At 51.1% G+C, this 22790-nt stretch overlaps 1 protein-coding gene across 1 annotated transcript in view; it reads right to left on the bottom strand.

Moving 5' to 3' along the window:
* Positions 1-22790, bottom strand: part of eif4g3a (eukaryotic translation initiation factor 4 gamma, 3a) — a 64212-nt gene that overhangs the window by 14450 nt on the left and 26972 nt on the right. Inside the window, exons 7-21 of the mRNA XM_080547941.1 lie at positions 19891-20073; positions 19007-19118; positions 18597-18757; positions 17073-17201; positions 11782-11959; positions 11301-11513; positions 10560-11144; positions 8515-8603; positions 7515-7974; positions 6663-6787; positions 4467-4592; positions 3488-3649; positions 2482-2679; positions 1981-2124; positions 926-1162 (exon numbers count right to left, since the gene is read on the bottom strand). Coding sequence (XP_080404067.1) covers positions 926-1162; positions 1981-2124; positions 2482-2679; positions 3488-3649; positions 4467-4592; positions 6663-6787; positions 7515-7974; positions 8515-8603; positions 10560-11144; positions 11301-11513; positions 11782-11959; positions 17073-17201; positions 18597-18757; positions 19007-19118; positions 19891-20073 — 3102 coding nt within the window. The remainder of the gene's footprint in view (positions 1-925; positions 1163-1980; positions 2125-2481; positions 2680-3487; positions 3650-4466; positions 4593-6662; positions 6788-7514; positions 7975-8514; positions 8604-10559; positions 11145-11300; positions 11514-11781; positions 11960-17072; positions 17202-18596; positions 18758-19006; positions 19119-19890; positions 20074-22790) is intronic.

Here is a 22790-nt window from a genome sequence, read left to right as displayed (position 1 = left end):
TGTCTGGTTCCTTTTAGGGAAATCAAAATCCCAACTCAGTCAGGAAGTCCAAAAACAAACAGAGGGAGAATCAACACCGGCGGAAATGAAGGAAAAAGGGATGATGTTACCAGTTGTCAGTTAAGTCTGTGTGAAAGTGAATCCCATGAAAAGGGACAAACAGTTGCAACAACTTTAAACTGTACACAATGGTGCTGGTGTCCCAGACAAGACGTAAGCCTAATCCCTAGACTAAAAAGCATCTTCAATGGAGGTTTTATATTGAAAGTGTGATCTAGTCGAGGACTAGGCTTAAGCCATTGTCTGTGAAACCAAAGTGTCCTAGCACCAAACAGACGTTTTCCGGCCAGCACGTCTTCAGTCGAACTCTTCTATGCCGCCCCCCCCCCCCCCCCCTCTCCACACTGCCACAAAATCCACCAAACCAGGAAGCACCCTAACTGGGGGAGGGGGCTGGATGGATGGTTGGTTCCTCATCTACCATAGCTGTTGAAACAGCTACAACTGAAAGCAACTATGTGAAGGGAAACCATCTATCCGATCCAGCATAGTGCGGTCGCGGAAAAAAGTTTGTGCGGTTTGCCTAACCATAAACACTGCGTAAAAACCCTCTCCAAGACATGACTCCCTATATCAAACGAAGAGAACCATATTTTCATTCTGTGTCTCACCACCACCACCACCACCCTCCTCCCCCCCTCCCCAATGCCTCACAACTGTGTCCCCCCACCGTGTCCAACTGTCCCCATGCCTCACACCCCCTATCTACTTGCTCTCTCACTCTTTCTCTCTCCTTACCGTCTTCTCCCTTCTCCCTTCCTCCCCCTCTCTCTATCTCTCTACCCTCTCCCTCCCTCACCCCTCTCTACCCCCTCTCTACCCCTTCCTCTCCCTCCCCCCCCCTCCCTCCTCTCCCACGCCTCACCTTGGCCTTCTCAAAGTCCAGGTCCTTGCCGATGGTGGAGAACAGCCTGCAGAGACACTCCAGGGACTCCTGGTCGTGGTTCTTCAGCAGCTTCACCACGCAGTCGTGCATGATGGCCTCCGTCAGCATCTTCAGCTTGAACAGCTCGCCGATGAACTTGATGTTGCCGATGGACCGCCGCCGCGCCTTGTCCTTGGCCTCCACCAGCTCCGCCTGGAGACGCTCGCGCTCCCCAGACTGGACCAGGGAGAGAGAGAGAGAGGGAGGGAAGGATAGAGAGAGAGAGAGAGAGAGGGAAGGAGAGAGAGAGGGATGGAGGGAAAGAGAGAGAGAGAGAGGGGGAAGGAAAGAGAGAGGGAAGGAGGTGGGGAGAGAGAGAGGGAGAGGGAAGGAGAGGGAAAGAGAGGGAAAGAGAGGGAGAGAGAGGTGGGGAGAGAGGTGGGGAGAGAGAGAGAGGGAGGGAGGGAAGGAGAGAGAGAGGAAGAGAGAGAGACAGAGAGAGGGAGAGAAGGAGAGAGAGAGGGAGAGATAGCGAGGGTGAGAGAGAAAGAGAGAAAGAGAGGGAGGGAGAGAAGGAAAGAGAGAGAGAGAGAGAGGGAGAGAAAGAGTACATTTGATAAGTAAAAGTAAGCTAGCTAAGTTAAGTAATCTAGATATCTATGATTGGAAACTAAGTACTATCCAGTTAGAATTATAGAAGATCTAGTTGTGTTTTCCTGCTGGTCTCGCTGCCTGGGTTTGAACAGACTTTGGGATCAATTACAACTTCTCCATATAGGCTACATTAGAACTCTGCATCCTTTGAAAAAAAATGGTGGGATGTTGTAACTTGATATTGATCTTGTAACTTCGCAAACAATAGCAGCATTTATGTTCAACTGGAAAAGGTAGTGAGCGCAGATTTTCGTGTTTTGACTTTGCTGGGAATTACAGGGAACTATGTGTGAAAGAGGCTTTACTGCAACACATGCGTGTGCGTGTGTGTATGACAGCTTAGTGCTCTGCTGTGTGTGTGTGTGTGTGTGTGTGTGTGTGTGTGTGTGGCGTATACACACCTGTGCAGAGTCCAGCTCCTTCTGCTTCCTCTCAAACACCACGTCGTCCACCTTGTCCCTCTCAAACTCCTTCTGGCAGCGGTTCAGCAGCAGCTTGCGGAAGTTGACCGTGGTGTTGGGCTTGTCTGTCATCGGCACCTTGAGCTGCAGCGACAACAACAACAACAACATGTTGGTTTGAGGGGACGTTGAGAAAGGTGGGAAAGGTTGAGTGAGAGGGAGATATTAGAGGATAGGAACAGAGAGAGAGAGAGAGAGGGAGAGGGAGAGAGAGAGGGAGGGAGGGAGGGAGAGAGATGGCGACGACCTGAGACAGGAGAAAACATTGTCTTTTTGTTTATTGTTTATTGAGAAAGGTGAGAAACGTTGAGTGAGAGAGAGAGAGATATCAGAACATTTTTGGTATATACGGTCCCGGTTGGGAATCAAACCCACAACCTTAGGCGTTATGCTTAGCGCGGTGCTTTAACCGGAAGGGTGTGACGACGGGAGCTTGCGTACCGTTGCTAGGCAGCGACACATGTTCCCGTAGGCCACGGAGAAGCTGGGCTCGTCGATGGCCTTCTCGAACACCAGGTCGATGACGCCCTTCAGCCGCTCCTCCGTGTCGATGGTCAGGTCCGTCACCTGCTTCATCAGCTGGTTGAACATCTGGGGCGTCAGCTTGTTGAGGATGCTGCGGACCTTCCGGAACAGCTCCTGTGTGGAGCGGGCGGCAATAACACGGAATGACAACGATGCACGACGATGTTTAGTGAGGTAAACATTTTCCTCCTCACACTCCATTAACTACTCAAGACTGGAAAGACTTCAGTCGTAACAAGGACTGCTGAGAGCTATTTTTGTGATGTGTGTGTGTGTGTGTGTGTGTTTGTGTGTGTGTATTTCGATTAGGTTTACAAGGGTGTGTGTGAGTGTACGTGTGCGTGTAGTTAGGTTTACAAAAGGGTGTGTGTGAGTGTGTGTGTGTGTGTGTGTATTTAGGTTAGGTTTACAAAAGGGTGTGTGTGAGTGTGTGTGTGTGTGTGTGTATTTAGGTTAGGTTTACAAAAGGTTGTGTGTGTGTGATGACACAGTCTAAACAGGGCTGGAGGCCCTGTTGTGGTTGAGTGTGGTGTGTGTGTGTGTGTGTGTGTGTTCCTCCAAGAGTGTATCCATGCCAGTCGTTTTTTAAATACTCTCGGCCCGGTATTTAAAAACGTTTAACCTGCATCAGATCGATCCAGATTATTGTTAGCTATCCAGGATCAGATCGAGCTGCCTGATTGGCCCCCTATACGACTCATAATCAGACAGATAGATCTGATCCTGGATAGAAGCAAAAAAAAAGCAAAAGAATGGTAAAAGTTCTGATATATGATTGGTTCGTCCAACCAGGTGAGATTGAGGCACCGGGCTGGGACCAGAACCAGTACCAGCTGAGACTCTCCAGGACCAGGACTGGGTATCAGTGATCTAATGTGTTGGGCTTAAAAAGGCCTAGTCTGGGTGGTCTGCCCGCCTCTACCTGTGTTTTCACCACTTCCGGGTCGTCCGAGGGGGTCTGGACCTTCTGGCCGGGCTTCCAGGCGTTCTCCGACTTCTTCAGCTGGACCTCGTCGTTGGCCGACACGTTCAGGATGATCTTCCTGGGCGGGGGCCGCCGGGCCCCTCCCCCCATGTTCATCATCTGGGAGAGAGGTAGAGAGAGAGAAGGAGGGAGGGGGGGTGGGGGTGGAGGGAGTAGAGAGAGGGGAGGGAGGGAGAGGGTAGAGAGATAGACAGAGAGAAGGGAGGGAGAGGGGGGAGGGGGTAGAGGGGGGAGGGAGGGAGAGGAAGGGGTAGAGAGGGGGGAGGGAGGGGGAGAGGGTAGAGAGAGAGAAGGAGGGAGGGAGAGGGTAGAGAGATAGACAGAGAGAAGGGAGGGAGGGGGTAGAGGAAGCGGTAGAGAGGGGAGAGGGAGGGGGAGGAAGGGGTAGAGAGGGTGGAGGGAGGGGGTAGAGAGGGGGGAGGGAGGGAGAGGGTAGAGAGATAGAGAGAGAGGGAGAAGGGAGAGGGAGGGAGAAAGAGTGAGAGAGCAAGTAAGATTGAGAGAGAGAGAGAGAGAGAGACACAAACACAAACACAAACACATACCCACATCAACATCTGCATGGCATCCCTTCCCGGAATCTCCTCAAATTAGAGCTTTGATTTGACGATTTTTCATTCTCTTTTAGATTTTAATCTATGCCTTTTTAAAAATGTGGCCGACACCAAAAAAACACAACTTCTCCTCACGGCACGACCGCACGTTCACCATCACTCACTTATCTCCCTGGTAGGAACCCAAGAATGTCTTTCTTTTTCTCTTTTTTTAAAATTGATTTACTACAACATCAGAAGGCTGAGATTCAACACAGAGAGAGAGAGAGAGAGAGAGAGAGAGAGAGAGAAAGAAGGGAAAGATATAGAAAAAAGTCAAGATAAAGTATAATTACATGAGCGTGGATGTGTGCGTGACTCACGGCGGCGCCGCGGCCTCCGACCAGCTGCCTGCCGCCAAAGTCTGCGAAGGCCGGGGTGAAGTCGGGACCCCGAGAGATCACCCTGGAGTCCACGGACCCCCGCACCGGCACCTTGTTCTGGTTTATCTGGGGGGGGAGAGAGAGGGAGGGAGGGAGGGAGAGGGAGGGAGAGAGAGAGAGAGAGAGGGAGGGAGGGAGGGAGGGAGGGGGGGAGGGAGAGAGAGAGAGAGGGGGGGCGAGGGAGGGAGGGAGAGAGAGAGAGGGAGGGGGGAGGGAGGGAGAGAGAGAGAGAGAGGGGGGGCGAGGTAGGGAGGGGGGGAGAGAGAGGGGGGGAGAGAGAGAGAGGGAGGGAGGGAGGGAGAGAGAGAGACAGAGAGACACAATGAACAGGCCAGCAGGGGGAGCAGTGAGAACACAGCAGTGAACCTCTACTATGAGCCGAGGGGAGGGGCGGAGGACCGGCCAGACCCTCCCCTTCCTCCCCCCTCCTCATCCTCCTCAACCCCCCCTCCCCTCTCATTAGGATCTTACCCACTGGTGCTCTAAACGCTAACATGTCATACACATTAGATACTGTAAATAAACTACCTCACTGTACTCATAACTGTATATAAACTACCTCACTGTACTAGCTACCTAACTGTACACAGCTCATAACTGTATATAGCCCATAACTGTATATAAACTAATTCACTGTACATAGCCCATAACTGTATATAGCCCATAACTGTATACTTCTAAACCAAACTGATGTTTACAACACTACCTCTGCACATACTGTATATTGCATAGTCACCGATCACTACCATTCCTGTTCTATTTAAGTCGTACTCTTATATCACTATTTGGTTGGATTTTGGCACTTTTGGTTGACGCTAAACTGCATTTCGTTGTATAGTACTCAATCTAATCTAATCTAACGCTCCAGAGCTGAACTGAGATGAACCGAGCTGAGCTGGACCAGGATGGCCTGGTGACTCATCCGCCATGGCGACTGAAACAGCGCTGCAACAGACGTTGTGAAAAGACAGATACGGCATCTGAGCCAGCAGTGGTACGGTCCGGTTCGGCCCTGTAGTGTAGAAATACCCCGCAGAGAGACTGGACTAATCCTCAATCAAAGTTCTAGATCACCATACACACGCACACACACACACACACGTTTCTCTGTTTGTTATTGCACGTGTCAGCGAGGCCGTTTGATGAAGTGTGTTGAACAGCGGAGGTAGAGGTGGGGGGACGGGGGGCTCGTCGGAACGCACGGAACGGAATGAGGAGCGCCTTTCTACGTGTTCCAGCGAGCCCCCCTGTGTCCCACCTCCGACCAGCCGCCCCCCCGGGTGTTTCACTGACTAGAGCCGTGAGGGGAAGTCGGCACCAGATGTGGAAGAAGGGAACTAGGGAGGGAGACCGTTGTGGGGGAGGAAAGGAGAACTATTCCAACTCTCTCAACTGTCTCTCTCTCTGTCTCACTCTCTCAACTCTCTCTCTCTCTCTGTCTCTCAACTGTCTCTCTCTCTCTGTCTCTCAACTGTCTCTCTCTCTCTGTCTCTCAACTGTCTCTCTCTCTCTCTCCCCCTCTTCCTCCCTTTCTCTCTCTCTCTCTCTCTCTCTCTCTCTCTCTCTCTCTCTCTCTCTCTCTCTGTGTCTCTCAGAGAGAATATGACTCCGTGGGATTCTACATGCATCGTAGCCAGTCTCCTACTCTTTTCTGGGAGGTTGAAACGCTGACACGTGCCAAGTGTGACATCATAGCAATGTGATTTTAATCAAAACAGGATCTCCGTGGGCGATATGCTATAGGGACTTCACCAGGACTCTGCTGTGTGTGTGTGTGTGTGTGTGTGTGTGTGTAGACAAACTCATTACTCTGGAGGGGCTGAGAAAAAGATCTATCTACATGGGTCTTTTTATTGACTGAATAAGCCAGACTCATGGAGTAGTTTGCTCCTTACAAACAAAGAGGTCCCCTCTGAGAGAGGAAAGAAGACAGCTTCCATTGCTCCCATGTTCCACATGTCTCCGTTTTTAGAGCTCAATATTGACTGAGCCATATTGGTAGAGGGTTCAGGGCCTTCCTCACTGCTCTGGCTGACATACAAACACACACACTGTCTAAAACACACACACACACACACGCGCACACACACACACACACACACACACACACACACACACACACACACACACACACACCTTGTCCAGCACTACGTCACTGATCTGAGGCAGTCCCTCTGGCTTCTGCACGCAGGCGGGCGTGAACTGGAAGCCCAGCAGGAAGTCACGGTTGTACTGACGCTTCCCATTGGCCTCGGCCAGATCTAGACCAATCAGGGAGGGAGGGAGAGGGAGAGGGAGAGAGAGAGAGAGAAAGAAAGTGAGAGAGAGAGAGAGGGAGGGAGAGAGAGAGGGAGAGGGAGAGAAAAAGAGGGAGAGAAAGAGAGGGAGAGAAAGAGAGGGAGAGAAAGAGAGGGAGAGAAAGAGAGGGAGAGAGATAGGGAGAAAAAGAAAGAGAGGTGAGGTGAGGAAAACTAGTTAGGTACAGAATGATAGAAGTCTAACTCTAAATTAAGACATTCATTCAAATCAGTACAATCAAAACAATTCCACAACCTTCCCAGTGATCAAGGTCATGTGGAAACAGTAGGGGAGGGGTGAGGAGTTTACGGTCTCATTAACATTAGACATTGACGGTAAACTTATGATATGTCATAACTAGGGATGCCCTGATCGATCGGCCAGCAATCGGAATCGGCCGATATTCAGTAAAAAATGAGATTGGGGAAATCCGATAATGCTTTCTAGTCGCCAATCACGTCAACCGTCAACATTGTCGCCTGTTCATTAATCTAAACGAGCCACTCTCGCATGCTTGTTAAACTAAACTAAAATATGTCGGCGGTGTGTGTGTGGTGTTATGTGTTTATAACATTAGGACTCTAGTTCCCAGTATGCACCGGGAGAGTTGAGCATGCGCAGTAGTCGCAGATACATGATACACCCTAAGGAGACTTAGTCTGGTCCGGGCCTGATGACAACAGGTCCTACCTTCCTGGAGCTGGTCCAGGGCGGCGCCCGCAGAGACCTCCTTGTCCCCGGGGGGTGTGGCCCCGCTGTCGCTGCTCTCCGTCTCCGAGGTGTGCCCCGCCCCGTTCCTCATGGGCTCCGGCTCCGCCTCGCCGTTCTCCTCTGGGGGGGCCGGGGGCTTGGCCTGGTCCTCCGCCTCCAGAGGGGGAGACGGGGTCGGGGCTGGGGCTGGGGTAGGGAGCAGGGCTGGGGTAGGGAGCAGGGCTGGGGTAGGGAGCAGGCCCGGCGCTGGGGTAGGGAGCAGGCCCGGCGCTGGGGCTGAGGCCGGGGTAGGGAGGAGGCCCCGCGCTGGGGCTGACACCGGGGTTGGGAGCAGGCCTGGGGCTGGGGGGGTCGAGGCCGAGGCTGGGGGGCTACTGCTCCTGGAAGACGGCTGCAGGACCTGGTCTCCGACAACCTCCTCCACAGGCTTGGGCTTCTCCTGGGGGGGGAGACGGGGAGGGGGGAAGAGGAGGGCAATGAGGGGTGAGGAGAGAGGGTGAGACAGAGGGGGGGAAGGAAGGGGTGAGAGAGGGGGGGGGAAGGTAGGGGGTGAGAGAGGAGAAAGGTAGGGGGTGAGAGAGGAGAAAGGCAGGGGGGTGAGAGAGGGGGGGAGGCAGGGGGGGTGAGAGAGGAGGGGGGAGGGCAGGGGTGAGATAGGGACAGACTTGGCAGCCGAGATCGTGATGGATCACTCCGCGCCGACGTCCTCGGACCAGAACCACCATTCCACTATTAATGTCTGTTCCACCGCAGAACATGTGGAAACATTTTCCCAGTTGAACTCCTGCCCACATCATGCCTTTATACTCTCCTCTTTCCCCTCCCCCTCTCCCTCCCTCTATCTGTTTCCATCAACTCTCGTTCTGGTTTCCCGCCCTGTCTTCCCCCCCACTCCTCTGTTCCCCCCTCTCCTACCCTTTTCTTCTCCCCCCCCCCCCCCCTATAGTGAGTGTATAGGCCCCCCTTCCCCCCGTCGTACCTCTCTCTCCTCCTGTGGCGTGTCTCCCGGGGGAGATCCTTCATTTGGTATCTTCCAGGTCTTTGGTGCAGCGGGGGCCGTCTGGCAGACTGCAGACAGAACAACACGTCCGTGAGTCAGGACATCAATATTTGATGATACTTTAACCCCCGAAACAAACGATACCTACTCAGGAAAAAGACGGAAAAAGCCAGCGAGCTGAGCGTGCGATCGAGACGCACTCGACCAGTGACCTTCCTCCCCAGGGAAGCCGTGACCTTTCGTCTGCGGCTGAGAGAGAGAGAGAGAGCGCTGTGCAGAGGCCCGGGAGGCAGGGAGTTTCGTGCCGTGTTACGTAACAGAGACTGTTAAGCCCCAGACTGTTCTATTTGCAATGCAGTGTTTTGTGTGTTTTTTCATCGAACGAACGAGTGATTTTTTTTGTTTTTGTTTTTTGTGTATATTGTTCAGGGTGTGCTTGAGACTGAGTTCCCTTAGAAGAAAAAAAAAAAAAGTAGTGACATAACTAGCTAACCCTCCCTCTAAGGTGTTTACACCTTTTGACTAAGTATACCTGTATATCATAAGACTGATAACCCCAGGGAAGAGGTAGATTAACTTGAAGAATAAAAGGAGCTTTGCAAACTATATCCATCCTTTCCTGCAATTCTCTGATTTCGATCTAGAAAAAAAGAGGCACCGATATGGTCATGTGTGCGGCCATGACAAAGGGTCCGTCTGTCCGTTCATCCGTCCATCCATCCACCCACCCATGCATCCATCCATCCATCCATGCATCCATCCATGCATCCACCCATCCATCTACCCACTAGGGCTGCACGATTAATCGATTTTAAATCGAAATCGCGATTTGAAATTATGCGATTAGCTAATCGCAAAGCCTGCGATTTGCCTGCGATTTTTTTATTTTTTTTTTTTTTTTTTTTTACTTTTTTTTTTTTTTTTTTGCTATTTAGCTGACGCTTTTAATCCAAAGCGATTTACAATTACGAATTACAGGGACATTCCCCCTGGAGTAACTGAGGGCTAAGTGCCTTACTCAAGGGCACACTAGTAGTGGTGTGGTTTCAGGCGGGATTTGAACTCACACAACCTTCCGATCACAAGTCCAACTCACTAGACCACCACTACCCGTATGGGATACGTCATACAGCGCGTCGGATTCAACGTCAATGAACGTCAACGTCAATGAACGTCAACGTCAATGAACGTCAACAATGAACGTCAACAATGAACGTGAACGTCAATGAACGTCAACGTCAATGAACGCACACCGACAACATCGCACGTGAAACGCCCACGTTTCGGTAGCTAGCAATAGCAACATTCATGGTGGATAATGGCTTCAGCAGAAGTAGTTTGATGGTATCATGTGGTAATGCTCTCTGAAAATAGATAGATTCATCCAATCACCTGCCAAGTATTTTTTGAAAGTACCTGCCCTTTTCCAAACAGCTTCCAATTAAGCTTTCCTAGATGGTTGTGTGAAACAAACCACCTGAGTCAGGTTAGTAATGCTCCATCACATGTTTTAATCTGAAGCTTGATTTTAAAGCAACCCAACTTTAAAGCAACCCAATGTAAGTTTAGTTCTTTCACTCGTAGCTCGGGCTGTGGGGGTGCTAGAGGAGGGAGCCTCTAAGTCCCCTGAAGACGTACAAACAAACTGCACGTTGATACGACCTTCCTAGCCGGAGATATGGCCACACTTTACAAAAACGTTTTTTTTTTTTTTTTTTTTTTTTTTTGCTATTTAAAAAAATAATAATCGCAAATTAATCGCAATCGCGATATCTGTCCAAATAATCGCAATTCGATTTTTTCCCCAAATCGTGCAGCCCTACTACCCACCCACCCACCCACCCACCCACCCATCCCTCCCTCCATCCACCCATCCCTCCCTCCACCCCTCCTTCCATCCATCCCTCCTTCCCTCCCTCCTTCCCTCCCTCCCTCCACCCCTCCTTCCCTCCATCCTCCCATCCATCCCTCCCTCCCTCCCTCCCTCCCTCCCTCCCTACCTCCCTCCCTCCCTCCCTGCATACCTGTAGTGGGACTCTTCCTAGAGAGGCTGTGTGTCTGGGGCTCGGGGGGGCTCTTGCCCTCGGCCGAGACGGGCGCCTCCGGCCCCGCCCTGAGGGGGAGGGCCTCTTTAGTGTCTGAGGGCCCGGGGGCCCTGGCCGCCTCGCTGGCCTCCGCTGTGGCCTGCACGAGTGGCGGAAGGCCAGGGGGAGGGGCCGGCCCGGCGGGGGTGGGGCTGGCAGCCGGCGTGACGGCGGGCACCGCGGCAACAGGCGCCACAGGGGTCGCAGTCGCGGCCATCTCAGGGACCACCGCCGTGTCGGTGTCCGTGGTCTTTTCCGAGTCTTTTCGCTCCCTGGAGGCCTGAGCCGAGGCCTGAGGCTGGGGTGACGGTGACGGAGGCTGGGGGGAGGGCTCCCGGGCCCGGGGCGGGGGCGAGGAGGGGTCCAGCTCAGCCCCGGCGTCTACAAGGCCGTTCAGAGCCTTCGGGGCCAGGGAAGCCGGGGAAGCCGAGGCCAAGCTGCTGCGTGGCGCTTCTGGAAGAGGCTCTGCGTCCGTGTTTGGAGTCTGTGGAGGAGGGGGGGGGGAAAGGGGCTTGGAGAGCTCCACTGGAGAGGAGGAGGAGGAGGAGGTGGTGGGGGGGGGAGGTGCAGGGGGCTCGCTGGCCGAAGACTGCTCTCTGAGGCTGGGGACAGGGCTGGGGCTCGGGACGGGGCTGGGGCTGGGGCTGGGGCTAGGGCTGGGGCTGGGGCTGGGGCTGGGGCTGGGGCTGGGGCTGGGGCTGGCCACGGATGGAAGAGGGGCAGTGACCGCAGGGGCGACCGCCACCGGAGAAGGGGCAGGGGATGGAAGCTCTGGCTCCAGGGGGGGAGAGGGCTCGGGGGCCTCCCGCCTCTCCACCGGAGGTTCTGGAGGACCGGGCGGCCCGGGAGAGGAAGACTTCAGGACCAGCGGCGGCTCCGACTTTGGCTTTTCATCTGGAGGGAGAGGAGGGGACAAGACAGGAAATATGAGTTATGGAGTCAGGGGACACAGGGCTCCGAGGAACAAAGGCCGAACCATGACAATAAACACATAAGATACCATCGTCTGTCAATGTTTGGCTTTTTAACTGAGTCACTCTGACGTTCAAGTTCAAACAAGTTCCTTTCTCTTCCTCGGGGCACTGAAGAGAGTTACTGGCTCTCTAGACGTCTAGTCACACAGGAGGGTTAGAGGGCGGGGGGGAGGTGGAGGGGGTCAGACCTGGCCCTGTCTTGCTGTCTGCAGCCCCAGGCGTGGGCTGCTGCTGCTGCTGCTGGGGGGGGGACTGCTGCTGCTGCTGCTGCTGAGGAGGAGGAGGGCTGCTGTAGGCTGGGTGGGCCTGGGCCTGGGCCTGGGCCTGGGTCTGGTCTGGAGTCTGGCTGCGGCCTGCTTGCAGCTGCTGCGATTTGAGGTAGAAAATGTGAGGATAATGAGGGTGTGGCCATAAAAACTAGCAACACGGAAAGACAGGACGCACAGACCAGACAGACAGACAGGACAGACAGACACACAGACAAACAGACACAGGCACACAGAGATGCACACACAAATACAAACACACACATAAGCACAAACAGAGAATAAAGCAGAAACAAGGAGACCGGGGAGGAGGGGGTATGGTTAGATACGCAGGGTATGGATGACACCGGGGGGGGGGGGGGCAAAGGACGGAATGAAGGAGGGGTGGAGGAGGCAAGAGGGCAAAATAAAAAGATGAGAAACCAAAAGAAGAACAAAAGAGAGAGTGACAGTGGAGGAGGGGGGGGGCAGGAGCCACACGAGGTTAGCCAAAGCAAACGAAAGAGGGAGTGTAAAAAGGAAGAACAAGAAAGACAGAGAAAGAGAGGAAAGACACACTGTTAACATCGGAGGAAAGGAGAGGGAGGAAGTGTCAACAACAACAACCACAACCACAACAGAAGCTTTCATTCAACAGACTATTTATAACTAGAATACAACCCTGCAGTACCATATAACTATAATATACAACCCTCCAGTACTATGTATATAACTATAATATACAACTCTACAGTACTATGTATATAACTATAATATACAACTCTACAGTACTATGTATATAACTATAATATACAACTCTACAGTATTATGTATATAACTATAATATACAACACTACAGTACTATGTATATAACTTTAATATACAACACTACAGTACTATGTATATAACTATAATCTACAACCTTAGAGTACTATGTATGTAACTATAGTATACAACCTTAGAGTACTATGTAGGCTATATAACTATAATACAACCATACAGTATTATGTATATAACTATAATCTACAACCTTAGAGTACTATGTTTATTATAAACATAATACTTATAATATACATACCTAATAATATAATATACAAACATAATACTTATAATATAACTATAATATACAATCTTAGAGTACTATATATATATAACTATAATATACAACCCTACAGTACTACGTATATATCTATAATGCTGCATTAATCTGCTCATTAGAACTAGGAAACTATCTAGGAGGATTTCTTACTCAGCAACTCTGAGAATTCCAGAGTACCCCACTACCCCCTTCTTGGAGCGAATGAACTCAGAATGGGCCAATAGGGAGCCCTGTGTGAGATCCTACGCTAAACTCGGTGAGAAGCTCCAGCAGTTTCCGAGGAGCAATTAAATGCACCATAATATCCAGCCCTGCTAGAGCCCTGCCAGCTCACTCAGCGCAGACGGCCGAGGCTGGCTTCCTCAGAGGCCGACTTCCTGGGAGGATTTAATGCAGCAGTTCATGCAGTAAATATGAACAAATGAGAACGCCTGGCTCATAGCACTGGCTAACTGTACCTCCACGAAACGGCGACTATGCAAAGTACAGATTCAGATTCATTACGTTCTTAGTTTTTACAGCTCAACATATAACAGAATGAATGGATGATAAATAATCATATTTCTGGATGCTGCATAGAGGAGAAACAAAGCATTAACTAGACCAGTGTTTTTCAACCACTGTGCCGCGGCACACTAGTGTGCCGTGAGAGATCATCAGATGTGCCGTGGGAAATTATCAAATTCCACTTAATTGGTCCAGAAAAATTAAGGCGCCAAAAAAAAAAATTTCATACAGCTCTCATATGGTTGCGCAGGTGGCGGTAGCGCGATTAATAGCTTAATCTGACGTTGTTGATTTTTATATATTTAGAGAGAATTAGAGATGCGGGCAGACAAGTGACAACCAGGGTTCGAGTTATGTGGGAGCCAATGGGAGCTGAGCTCCCATAAGGAAGGTCTGAGCTCCCATGAAAGCAGTAAAATCATACATCTGTGGGGGTCGCTAATAATACATTACCACAACCATTATTTGATCAAAAATGTCAATGTAATGAGGATTATTTATATTTATTTATATGATAAATATTCTAAAATAAACACGTTTTCCAAAAGAACTACGCGCACCAGCATTAATCTCCTGTGAATGACAGTATGCCTTTGACTGCCTGCACTTTACCACCAAGACACTATGGGTCGCAGTAGAATATTGTGCAACAGCAGAATATGATTGTTGAGAGCTTGCGAACTTGAAAACACGATTATTGAGAAGAAAACATTCAGTAGCTAGCCATCATGCCGCCCCAAAAAAGGCCACTGCTGCCGACCGAGTCGACAAGCCTGGAAAGTTTCGGGTTTTCAACCAAGAAACCAAACTTGAATTCAGCTGCACCTGTTATGACACCCAACGTTGAAACTGTTGAAATAGCAGAGCTCAAACAAAAGCAAGTGCTTCCGAAGAAAGTAGCAGAACTCACCTCCAGTATGTATAAGGAGACAGCTAGTTCGTTCAGGGCAGCCTATACTGTCGCTAAAGAAAGGATGCCTTATACAAAACTGAATCCAATTACCGTATTTTCCGGACTATAAGTCACGCTTTTTTTCATAGTTTGGCTGGTCCTGCGACTTATAGTCAGGTGCGACTTATATGTCAATATATATATATATATATATATATATATACTGTATATATATAATTTCATACTGACTGACATGAACCAAGGAGTAAACATTACTGTCTACAGCCAACAGAGGGCGCTCTGGGCCGCTGACAACTATATGCTGCTCCTATTCCCCTGAAGAAGTTATCTAAAACATTAGCTTGTTGAAGCTAAGCAAACGGTAGCTTGGTGAACTTGCTTACTGGAAACTTGCTTGTTGGACTCGCTGGCTTGTTATGTTCATTTAGCCTATTCAGCCTCCCAGGTATGTTCTTTATGCTATTGTGTTGCTGAATAACTGTTAATGTGTTATGTTAACATACCGGACTTCTATTCAGCCTGTTGTTCTGTGTGCTATTGTGTAGTTGAATAAACTTGCCTTTCCAGATTAAATGTCTGTTCTTGGTCTTTGATTTTGTGAAATATATTTCTAAATAAATGCGACTTATAGTCCAGTGCGACTTATATATGTTTTTTCCTCTTGATGTCGCATTTTTTGACTGATACGACTTATACTCCGGAGCGACTTATAGTCCGAAAAATACGGTATGAAACTGAGATGAATGGCGCGACAGTTGGCCCCTGCTCACCGATCCGATCATTCATGTGCCCAGATTGTAGAGCACATTGCACAAGAGATGAAACAAATTCATTTCTAATGTCAAATCACTTGATTCCCGTAGTAGCATAACATTAGATGAAAGCACAATTCATGGACGAGCATACATGATTATTTATGTCAGGTGCGATGTCACTGGAAATGGAGATGTGGACAATGTGTCGTGCTAACAGGGAAAGTGAATGGACTGTATTGCAAAAGCAACAAAATTATCGCTTATAGCTGTTGTTTCATGTGGTGGTGTTGATGTGGTGAAATGAGTAGCCTATGGCTAATTAAAACTTGTAAGTCCCATCGCTGTGTGGGCATGATTCGCGCGCGTGCATGAGAACATTTCGCACTGTTATTTTGGAGACCCCCACAAAGCTCAGCTTATAACTCGAACCCTGGTGACAACGCTAGCAACAAAGATGGATACATATTTGAAGAGGGATCCTGCTGCACCGACTCCATTGTGCTTTGTGATGGACAGCTATCAAACAGTGCCATGGTCCCTAGCAAGCTTAAACACAATCTGCAAACAAAACACCTGTCAAAACACCCGCTGTTGTTTTCCTATGCACTGCCTCGAGCAGCGTTCTCATCAAAAGCGAAGCAGCTCCAAACGACGCAGAGCAAAGTTAATTTTATCCAAAACTCTGATTCCAAGTGAAGCAAATGTTCTAGTGAGAACACACCCTAAGAGACATTAATATTACTGGACTGCAAAGCCATTGTGAACACGATGCTTAGCTCTGATATCATTAAAGAAATTGCCAAAGTTCCCCTCTCGATTAAGACAATTGCCAGACGCATTGATGACATGTCTGCAGACATCGAAAATGTTGTTTTGGAGAAGATACGTGGCAGTGGGCAGTTTGCTTTGCAACTTGAGTCTTGGCTCAACTCTTTACCAGCGGAGATAGCTGTTGTTCGTATGGTAAACTTTGTAAAAACAAGATCTCTGAAAAGCCGCTTATATGCAGCATTATGTGAAGAGATGGGAGCCCAGCATAAGACGTTATTGCTCCATACGGCGTTCCGATGATTGTCCCGCGGAAAAGTGCCGGCCCGCGTGTTTGAGTCACGGGAGGACGCAAAGCTGCTTGCAAGTGACAAATTGTGCGCAAGGCTCGCATACATGGCCAACATACAGGGTCAGGCTTCGCACTGAGTGAGTATAACGACAAGTTCTTATAATGTTACGTATATGATAGGCTACTATGTATCATTTTGTAACATTTGGGATGGCGGTGTGCCGTGGGATTTTTTCAAGGTAAGAAATGTGCCGTGGCACAAAAAAGGTTGAAAAACACTGAACTAGACAACTGCCCCCCCCCCCCCAACTCCATAGACATGTACTGTGGCAGAGGTGAGAGGGGGGATACAGTGAAACAGGCAGGCAGGCAGGTAACAAGACACATCCGAGGGGGGGGGGGGGGGGACCTGGGTGGTGGTTCATTAACTCCCTTTCCATTCAGTCCGTTCAATGAAATTAACTGAAGTTTCTAGTTCCAATTCGAAATGTTCCCTCATCGAAAAAAAACATAGAGGAGATTTGGAAATTGGAATCTGTCCAAGCCCAGGGGTGTGTGTGTCTGTGTGTGTGTGTCTGTGTGTGTCTGTGTGTGTGTGTCTGTGTGTGTGTCTGTCTGTGTGTGTGTGTGTGTGTGTCTGTCTGTGTGTGTTTGAGGGCTGACACCTTGCACTGACTGGGAGGAGAGGCACCAAGATCATCAGATAAACTGGCCAGTGGCACTCTCTAGTGTGTGTGTGTGTGTGTGTGTGTGTGTATGTGTATGTGTGTATGTGTGCGCACACTTGTTTGTCACAAGAACATGTGCGTGTGTGCTTGTTTGAAAAATAACATGTGTGTGTGTGTGTGTGTGTGTGTCTGCTGGAATAAGCAGACCGCGTGAGAAGGCCGGAGCCCTTACCTGTGGCGGGGTGGGGGTGGAGGAGGGTCGTCCGACAGGGGGGGTCGGATTCCTGCTCCCCGTGCCCCCCCCCGACATGATCTCCTCGGTGATGTCCCGGCCGCCCTGGTTGGGGTCGCGGATACGGATCTGGGAGGACAGAAGACGCGGAAGCAAAGAGATCTCACTAAAGCGCCAGACTCCCAGAGCGGCCCTCCCCCAGCCATTTACCTGCTGTGTCTGTGTGTGTAGGTGTGCGTTGTGTGAGTGTGCGCTCGCTTCTGCTTTCAGCAACACCAGGATATTAAAAAGAAGGGAACCGAAAAAAAAAAAAACGGGAAACGTTCAGACACTCCTGCCTTGTCTGGTGCAAAGCGGAGAGAGAGGGAACAGGCTTTAACACACTTGACTTTTTTTATGACGTGGTCTCGAGCGTTTGGGCAGACGGAGGTGTTTAAAGGTGCTCCCCCGACAGCTCTGGAGGGAGAGAGGCAGTCTGGGATGAATACATCCACAGGGAGCAGAACCGTGTTCCTGAATACCTCGCCTTTTCACGTTGGCGCCCCTGAGTCAAAGGCTCCACAGGGACAATAAGAGGAGGCTGGCTTCGAACTAGGGATGTAACGATAAACTCGACTCACGGTTCGATGCGATTCGCGATACTGGGTTTACGATACGATTTTCCTCACGATTGTTTTTAACAAAATGAGACAAATGCAGACAAATTATGACTGGAAAAGAGGATTTGATTTATTTCTCAGACAAAAACTACGAAATACTGCATGGTCTTAAAGAATCCCTTTTTATTTCTGAGGTAGTGTAATAGGCCTAACTGCAAAACACAAACAATGCAATGAATGCATATTTTCCTTTCTTAATAAAAAAGAAAAAGAAAAGAAAAAACTGAAAATATCTTATCTTGTACACACACGTTCTTACCGTTCTTACAATTATTACCGTAATTGCTCAACTATGTGCTAGTGAAAAAGGACATTCGAAGGACATTTGAAGAGAGAAGCGAGCGTATTGTCTGAAAACGAATATCCCGATTCATTTTCATCTCGCCGATTCGAATAGTCACATATTTGTAATCGATAATTAAGTGTCTCACGTTGCATCGCTACATCCCTACTTCAAACCCGACGTAGAACCCCGCAGTCACACGCGTCAGGTCCCGTTTACCTCAGCCGCTAGAGTGATGACCTCAAAGAGGACCACGAGGATCCTAAATGTGGTTCTGATCCAGGAAGTAAGGTATGGATGTGGAAACACCTGGAGGTGCTGGTTAACTGACCACAGATGACCTATGGTAGTGTGTTACCATGCAGAAGAGTGTGTGTGTGTGCGCACGCGGCGGGTTTCACGTCGTACATGTACGTGTCTGTGTGTGTCTGTCTGTGTGTGTGTTTGTACGTGTGTGTGTGTGTGTCTGTGTTCATGTACGTGTATGCGTGGGCGTGTGTCTGTGTGTACATGTATGCGTCTGTGTGTGTACTTGCGTGTGTGTGTATCTGTGCAGACGGCCTGTGTTGCCAGGATACTCACTGTCTTCTTCTCTCTCTTGGCGGGCGGAGGTTGCTGCGGCGTAGGCACTATGATGGGGGGGGAGGGGCTGTACACCGGCTGGCTGGTGTAGTAGGGGGCTCCGGCTGTGGCTGGGTGGTGGGAGAGAGCTGGGTGGGGGGGAGGGGGGGGACGGGTTGGACAACAGACAATGCAAGTTGGACAACAGACAAAAAATAAAAATAAAAATAAAAACAGGGTCTGAACAAGTTTGACATGAGTTGATGTGTTAAACGGTCTCAGGTTTGTAACTTCGCAAATATTTTGGAATATGATCTATGGGGAGACCAGAAATAGGCAAAAAATGTGTGTGTGTGCGTGCGTGTCTATCCATGTGTGCATGTTGAATGTTTGTGTGTGAGTGTGTGTGTGTGTGTGTGTGTGTCACTCACCATACTGAGCGGGGTACTCCCCAGGCCCGGGCCCAGGGTAGAAGGCTCCGGTCCCGGGGGGCTGTACAGAGTACTGCTGGGGGGGCCCCACGTAGGGCGTGCTGTGGCGGTACTGCAGCCAGGCCAGAGAGGGGGAGAGGAGAGGGGAGGTGCAGGGTTAGTCACAGCAGCTGCGTTTCCATCAAATGTCAAGCGAATTTTAAGCACATATTTCAAAGATCGCTAAAAAAGAAAATGCTAATCATGTACGGATTATGCGCGTTTCCATTAACTGGTTTAGAGCGAATAAGCTAGGCTACGTAAAAGGTCATTTCGTCAGAGGATGACGCGGTATAGGCTACGTGTCTACGTTACACATGTAACTAAACCAGGAACAAACCAGGAGAGAAAATGGAGAGGAATTAGTTTCAATTTGACAGGAATTCAGGAGTTAGTTTCACTTGGGAAAGTTATAATAATTCTTGCATGTCAGGTAGCGTCGGCCATGTTGCAGAGTGTCCAGAGACAGGAAACAGTTGAGTCGCGTGAGTTGAATGTTCGCTACGTGAGAGTTTATCCGTCAAACCTGTTTCCATTTAACTTTAGGCGCATAAGGTAAAAAACACCTCGAGCGAGCGTACAAACTTTTGTGCGATTTAGAGGAAGTATATTCGAATAAAGCCATTTCCATAACATTTCTAACGCGATATACTTCAAAATGCTAATCTAAATGGTTTATGGAAACACGACCAGTGTCTGGGACGAAGAAAACACCCCTTGAGGGGGGGCGGGGTGTCGTGTCGAATTAGGACCACGGATCAAATCGTAATCAAACTTTATGGATACGTTGCGTACGCACGGGAACATTTGGTTCGGTGTCACCTGGGGGCATGGAGAAGCCTCACCTGGGGGATGTAGTACTGGGCGGCCTGGGGGGAGGGGAAGGGCATGGGGGCCATGGTCATCATGATGTGCTGGTTGGGGTTGGGATAGACGGCCGCCGTGGGGTTCTGGGAGCCCGGCCGCAAGGAGGGCGTGTTGGTGGGGAGGGTGGGCCGCGCCGTCTGCATCTGGGCCCTCTGGAAAAACTGGAAGAGGGGAAAGAGAGAGAGAGAGAGAGAATGTTACAAGTGAGAGAAGGAGCCTAAATCCCCCCAGAAGGAAGAGAATCTCTCTATCTCTCTCTCTGAGGCTTACCAATCCTCCTGGTTGTCAAGAACTGACAAGAGAGAGATGGGAGGGAGGGAGGGAGGGAGGGAAAGGGAGGGAGGGAGCTGCAGCCCACACTCTCCACCCTGACCCACAGACACACTCTCCCCCCTGACCCACAGACACTCTCTCTCCACCCTGACCCACAGACACACTCTCCCCCCTGACCCACAGACACTCTCTCCACCCTGACCCACAGACACTCTCTCTCCACCCTGACCCACAGACACTCTCTCTCCACCCTGACCCACAGACACTCTCTCTCCACCCTGACCCACAGACTCTCTCTCCACCCTGACCCACAGACTCTCTCTCTCCTCCCTGACCCACAGACTCTCTCTCTCCTCCCTGACCCACAGACACTCTCTCTCCTCCCTGGTCCACAGACACTCTCTCTCCACCCTGACCCACAGACACACTCTCTCTCCTCCCTGACCCACAGACACTCTCTCTCCCTCCTGACCCACAGACTCTCTCTCTCCTCCCTGACCCACAGACACTCTCTCTCCTCCCTGACCCACAGACTCTCTCTCTCCACCCTGACCCACAGACACACTCTCTCTCCTCCCTGACCCACAGACACTCTCTCTCCACCCTGACCCACAGACACTCTCTCTCTCCACCCTGACCCACAGACACTCTCTCTCCACCCTGACCCACAGACACTCTCTCTCCCCCCTGACCCACAGACACTCTCTCTCCCCCCTGACCCACAGACTCTCTCTCTCCTCCCTGACCCACAGACACTCTCTCTCCCCCCTGACCCACAGACACTCTCTCTCCCCCCTGACCCACAGACTCTCTCTCTCCTCCCTGACCCACAGACACTCTCTCTCCTCCCTGACCCACAGACTCTCTCTCTCCTCCCTGACCCACAGACACTCTCTCTCCTCCCTGACCCACAGACACTCTCTCTCCACCCTGACCCACAGACACTCTCTCTCTCCTCCCTGACCCACAGACACTCTCTCTCCCCCCTGACCCACAGACTCTCTCTCTCCTCCCTGACCCACAGACACTCTCTCTCCTCCCTGACCCACAGACACTCTCTCTCCACCCTGACCCACAGACACTCTCTCTCTCCTCCCTGACCCACAGACACTCTCTCTCCACCCTGACCCACAGACACTCTCTCCTCCCTGACCCACAGACACTCTCTCTCCTCCCTGACCCACAGACTCTCTCTCTCTCCCCCCTGGTCCACAGACACTCTCTCCCTCCTCCCTGACCCACAGACACTCTCTCTCCTCCCTGACCCACAGACACACTCTCTCCCCCCTGACCCACAGACACTCTCTCTCCTCCCTGACCCACAGACACACTCTCTCCCCCCTGACCCACAGACACACTCTCTCCCCCCTGACACTCTCTCTCCTCCCTGACCCACAGACACTCTCTCTCCTCCCTGACCGACAGACTCTCTCTCTCCACCCTGACCCACAGACACTCTCTCTCCCCCCTGACCCACAGACACTCTCTCTCCCCCCTGACCCACAGACTCTCTCTCTCCTCCCTGACCCACAGACACTCTCTCTCCTCCCTGACCCACAGACACTCTCTCTCCTCCCTGACCCACAGACACTCTCTCTCCACCCTGACCCACAGACACTCTCTCTCCCCCCTGACCCACAGACACTCTCTCTCCTCCCTGACCCACAGACACTCTCTCTCCTCCCTGACCCACAGACTCTCTCTCCTCCCTGACCCACAGACTCTCTCTCTCCACCCTGACCCACAGACTCTCTCTCTCCCCCCTGACCCACAGACACTCTCTCTCCTCCCTGACCCACAGACACTCTCTCTCCTCCCTGACCCACAGACACTCTCTCTCCACCCTGACCCACAGACACTCTCTCTCCCCCCTGACCCACAGACACTCTCTCTCCAGCCTGACCCACAGACACTCTCTCTCCTCCCTGACCCACAGACTCTCTCTCTCCCCCCTGACCCACAGACACTCTCTCTCCCCCCTGACACACAGACACTCTCTCTCCTCCCTGACCCACAGACACTCTCTCTCCCCCCTGACCCACAGACACTCTCTCTGCCCCCTGACCCACAGACACTCTCTCTCCACCCTGACCCACAGACACTCTCTCTCTCCACCCTGACCCACAGACACTCTCTCTCCTCCCTGACCCACAGACACTCTCTCTCCTCCCTGACCCACAGACACTCTCTCTCCACCCTGACCCACAGACACTCTCTCTCCTCCCTGACCCACAGACACTCTCTCTCCTCCCTGACCCACAGACTCTCTCTCTCCTCCCTGACCCACAGACACTCTCTCTCCCCCCTGACCCACAGACACTCTCTCTCCTCCCTGACCCACAGACACTCTCTCCAGCCTGACCCACAGACACTCTCTCTCCCCCCTGACCCACAGACACTCTCTCTCCTCCCTGACCCACAGACACTCTCTCTCCTCCCTGGTCCACAGACACTCTCTCTCCCCCCTGACCCACAGACACTCTCTCTCCTCCCTGACCCACAGACACTCTCTCTCCCCCCTGACCCACAGACACTCTCTCTCCTCCCTGACCCACAGACACTCTCTCTCCACCCTGACCCACAGACACACTCTCTCCACCCTGAC

Source organism: Nansenia antarctica (genome assembly GCF_963989245.1).
Source record: "Nansenia antarctica genome assembly, chromosome: 18".
In the NCBI taxonomy this organism is placed as follows: domain Eukaryota; kingdom Metazoa; phylum Chordata; class Actinopteri; order Argentiniformes; family Microstomatidae; genus Nansenia; species Nansenia antarctica.
The sequence above is the reverse complement of the archived record's forward strand: the minus strand, read 5'-3'. Positions and strand labels throughout refer to the sequence as shown.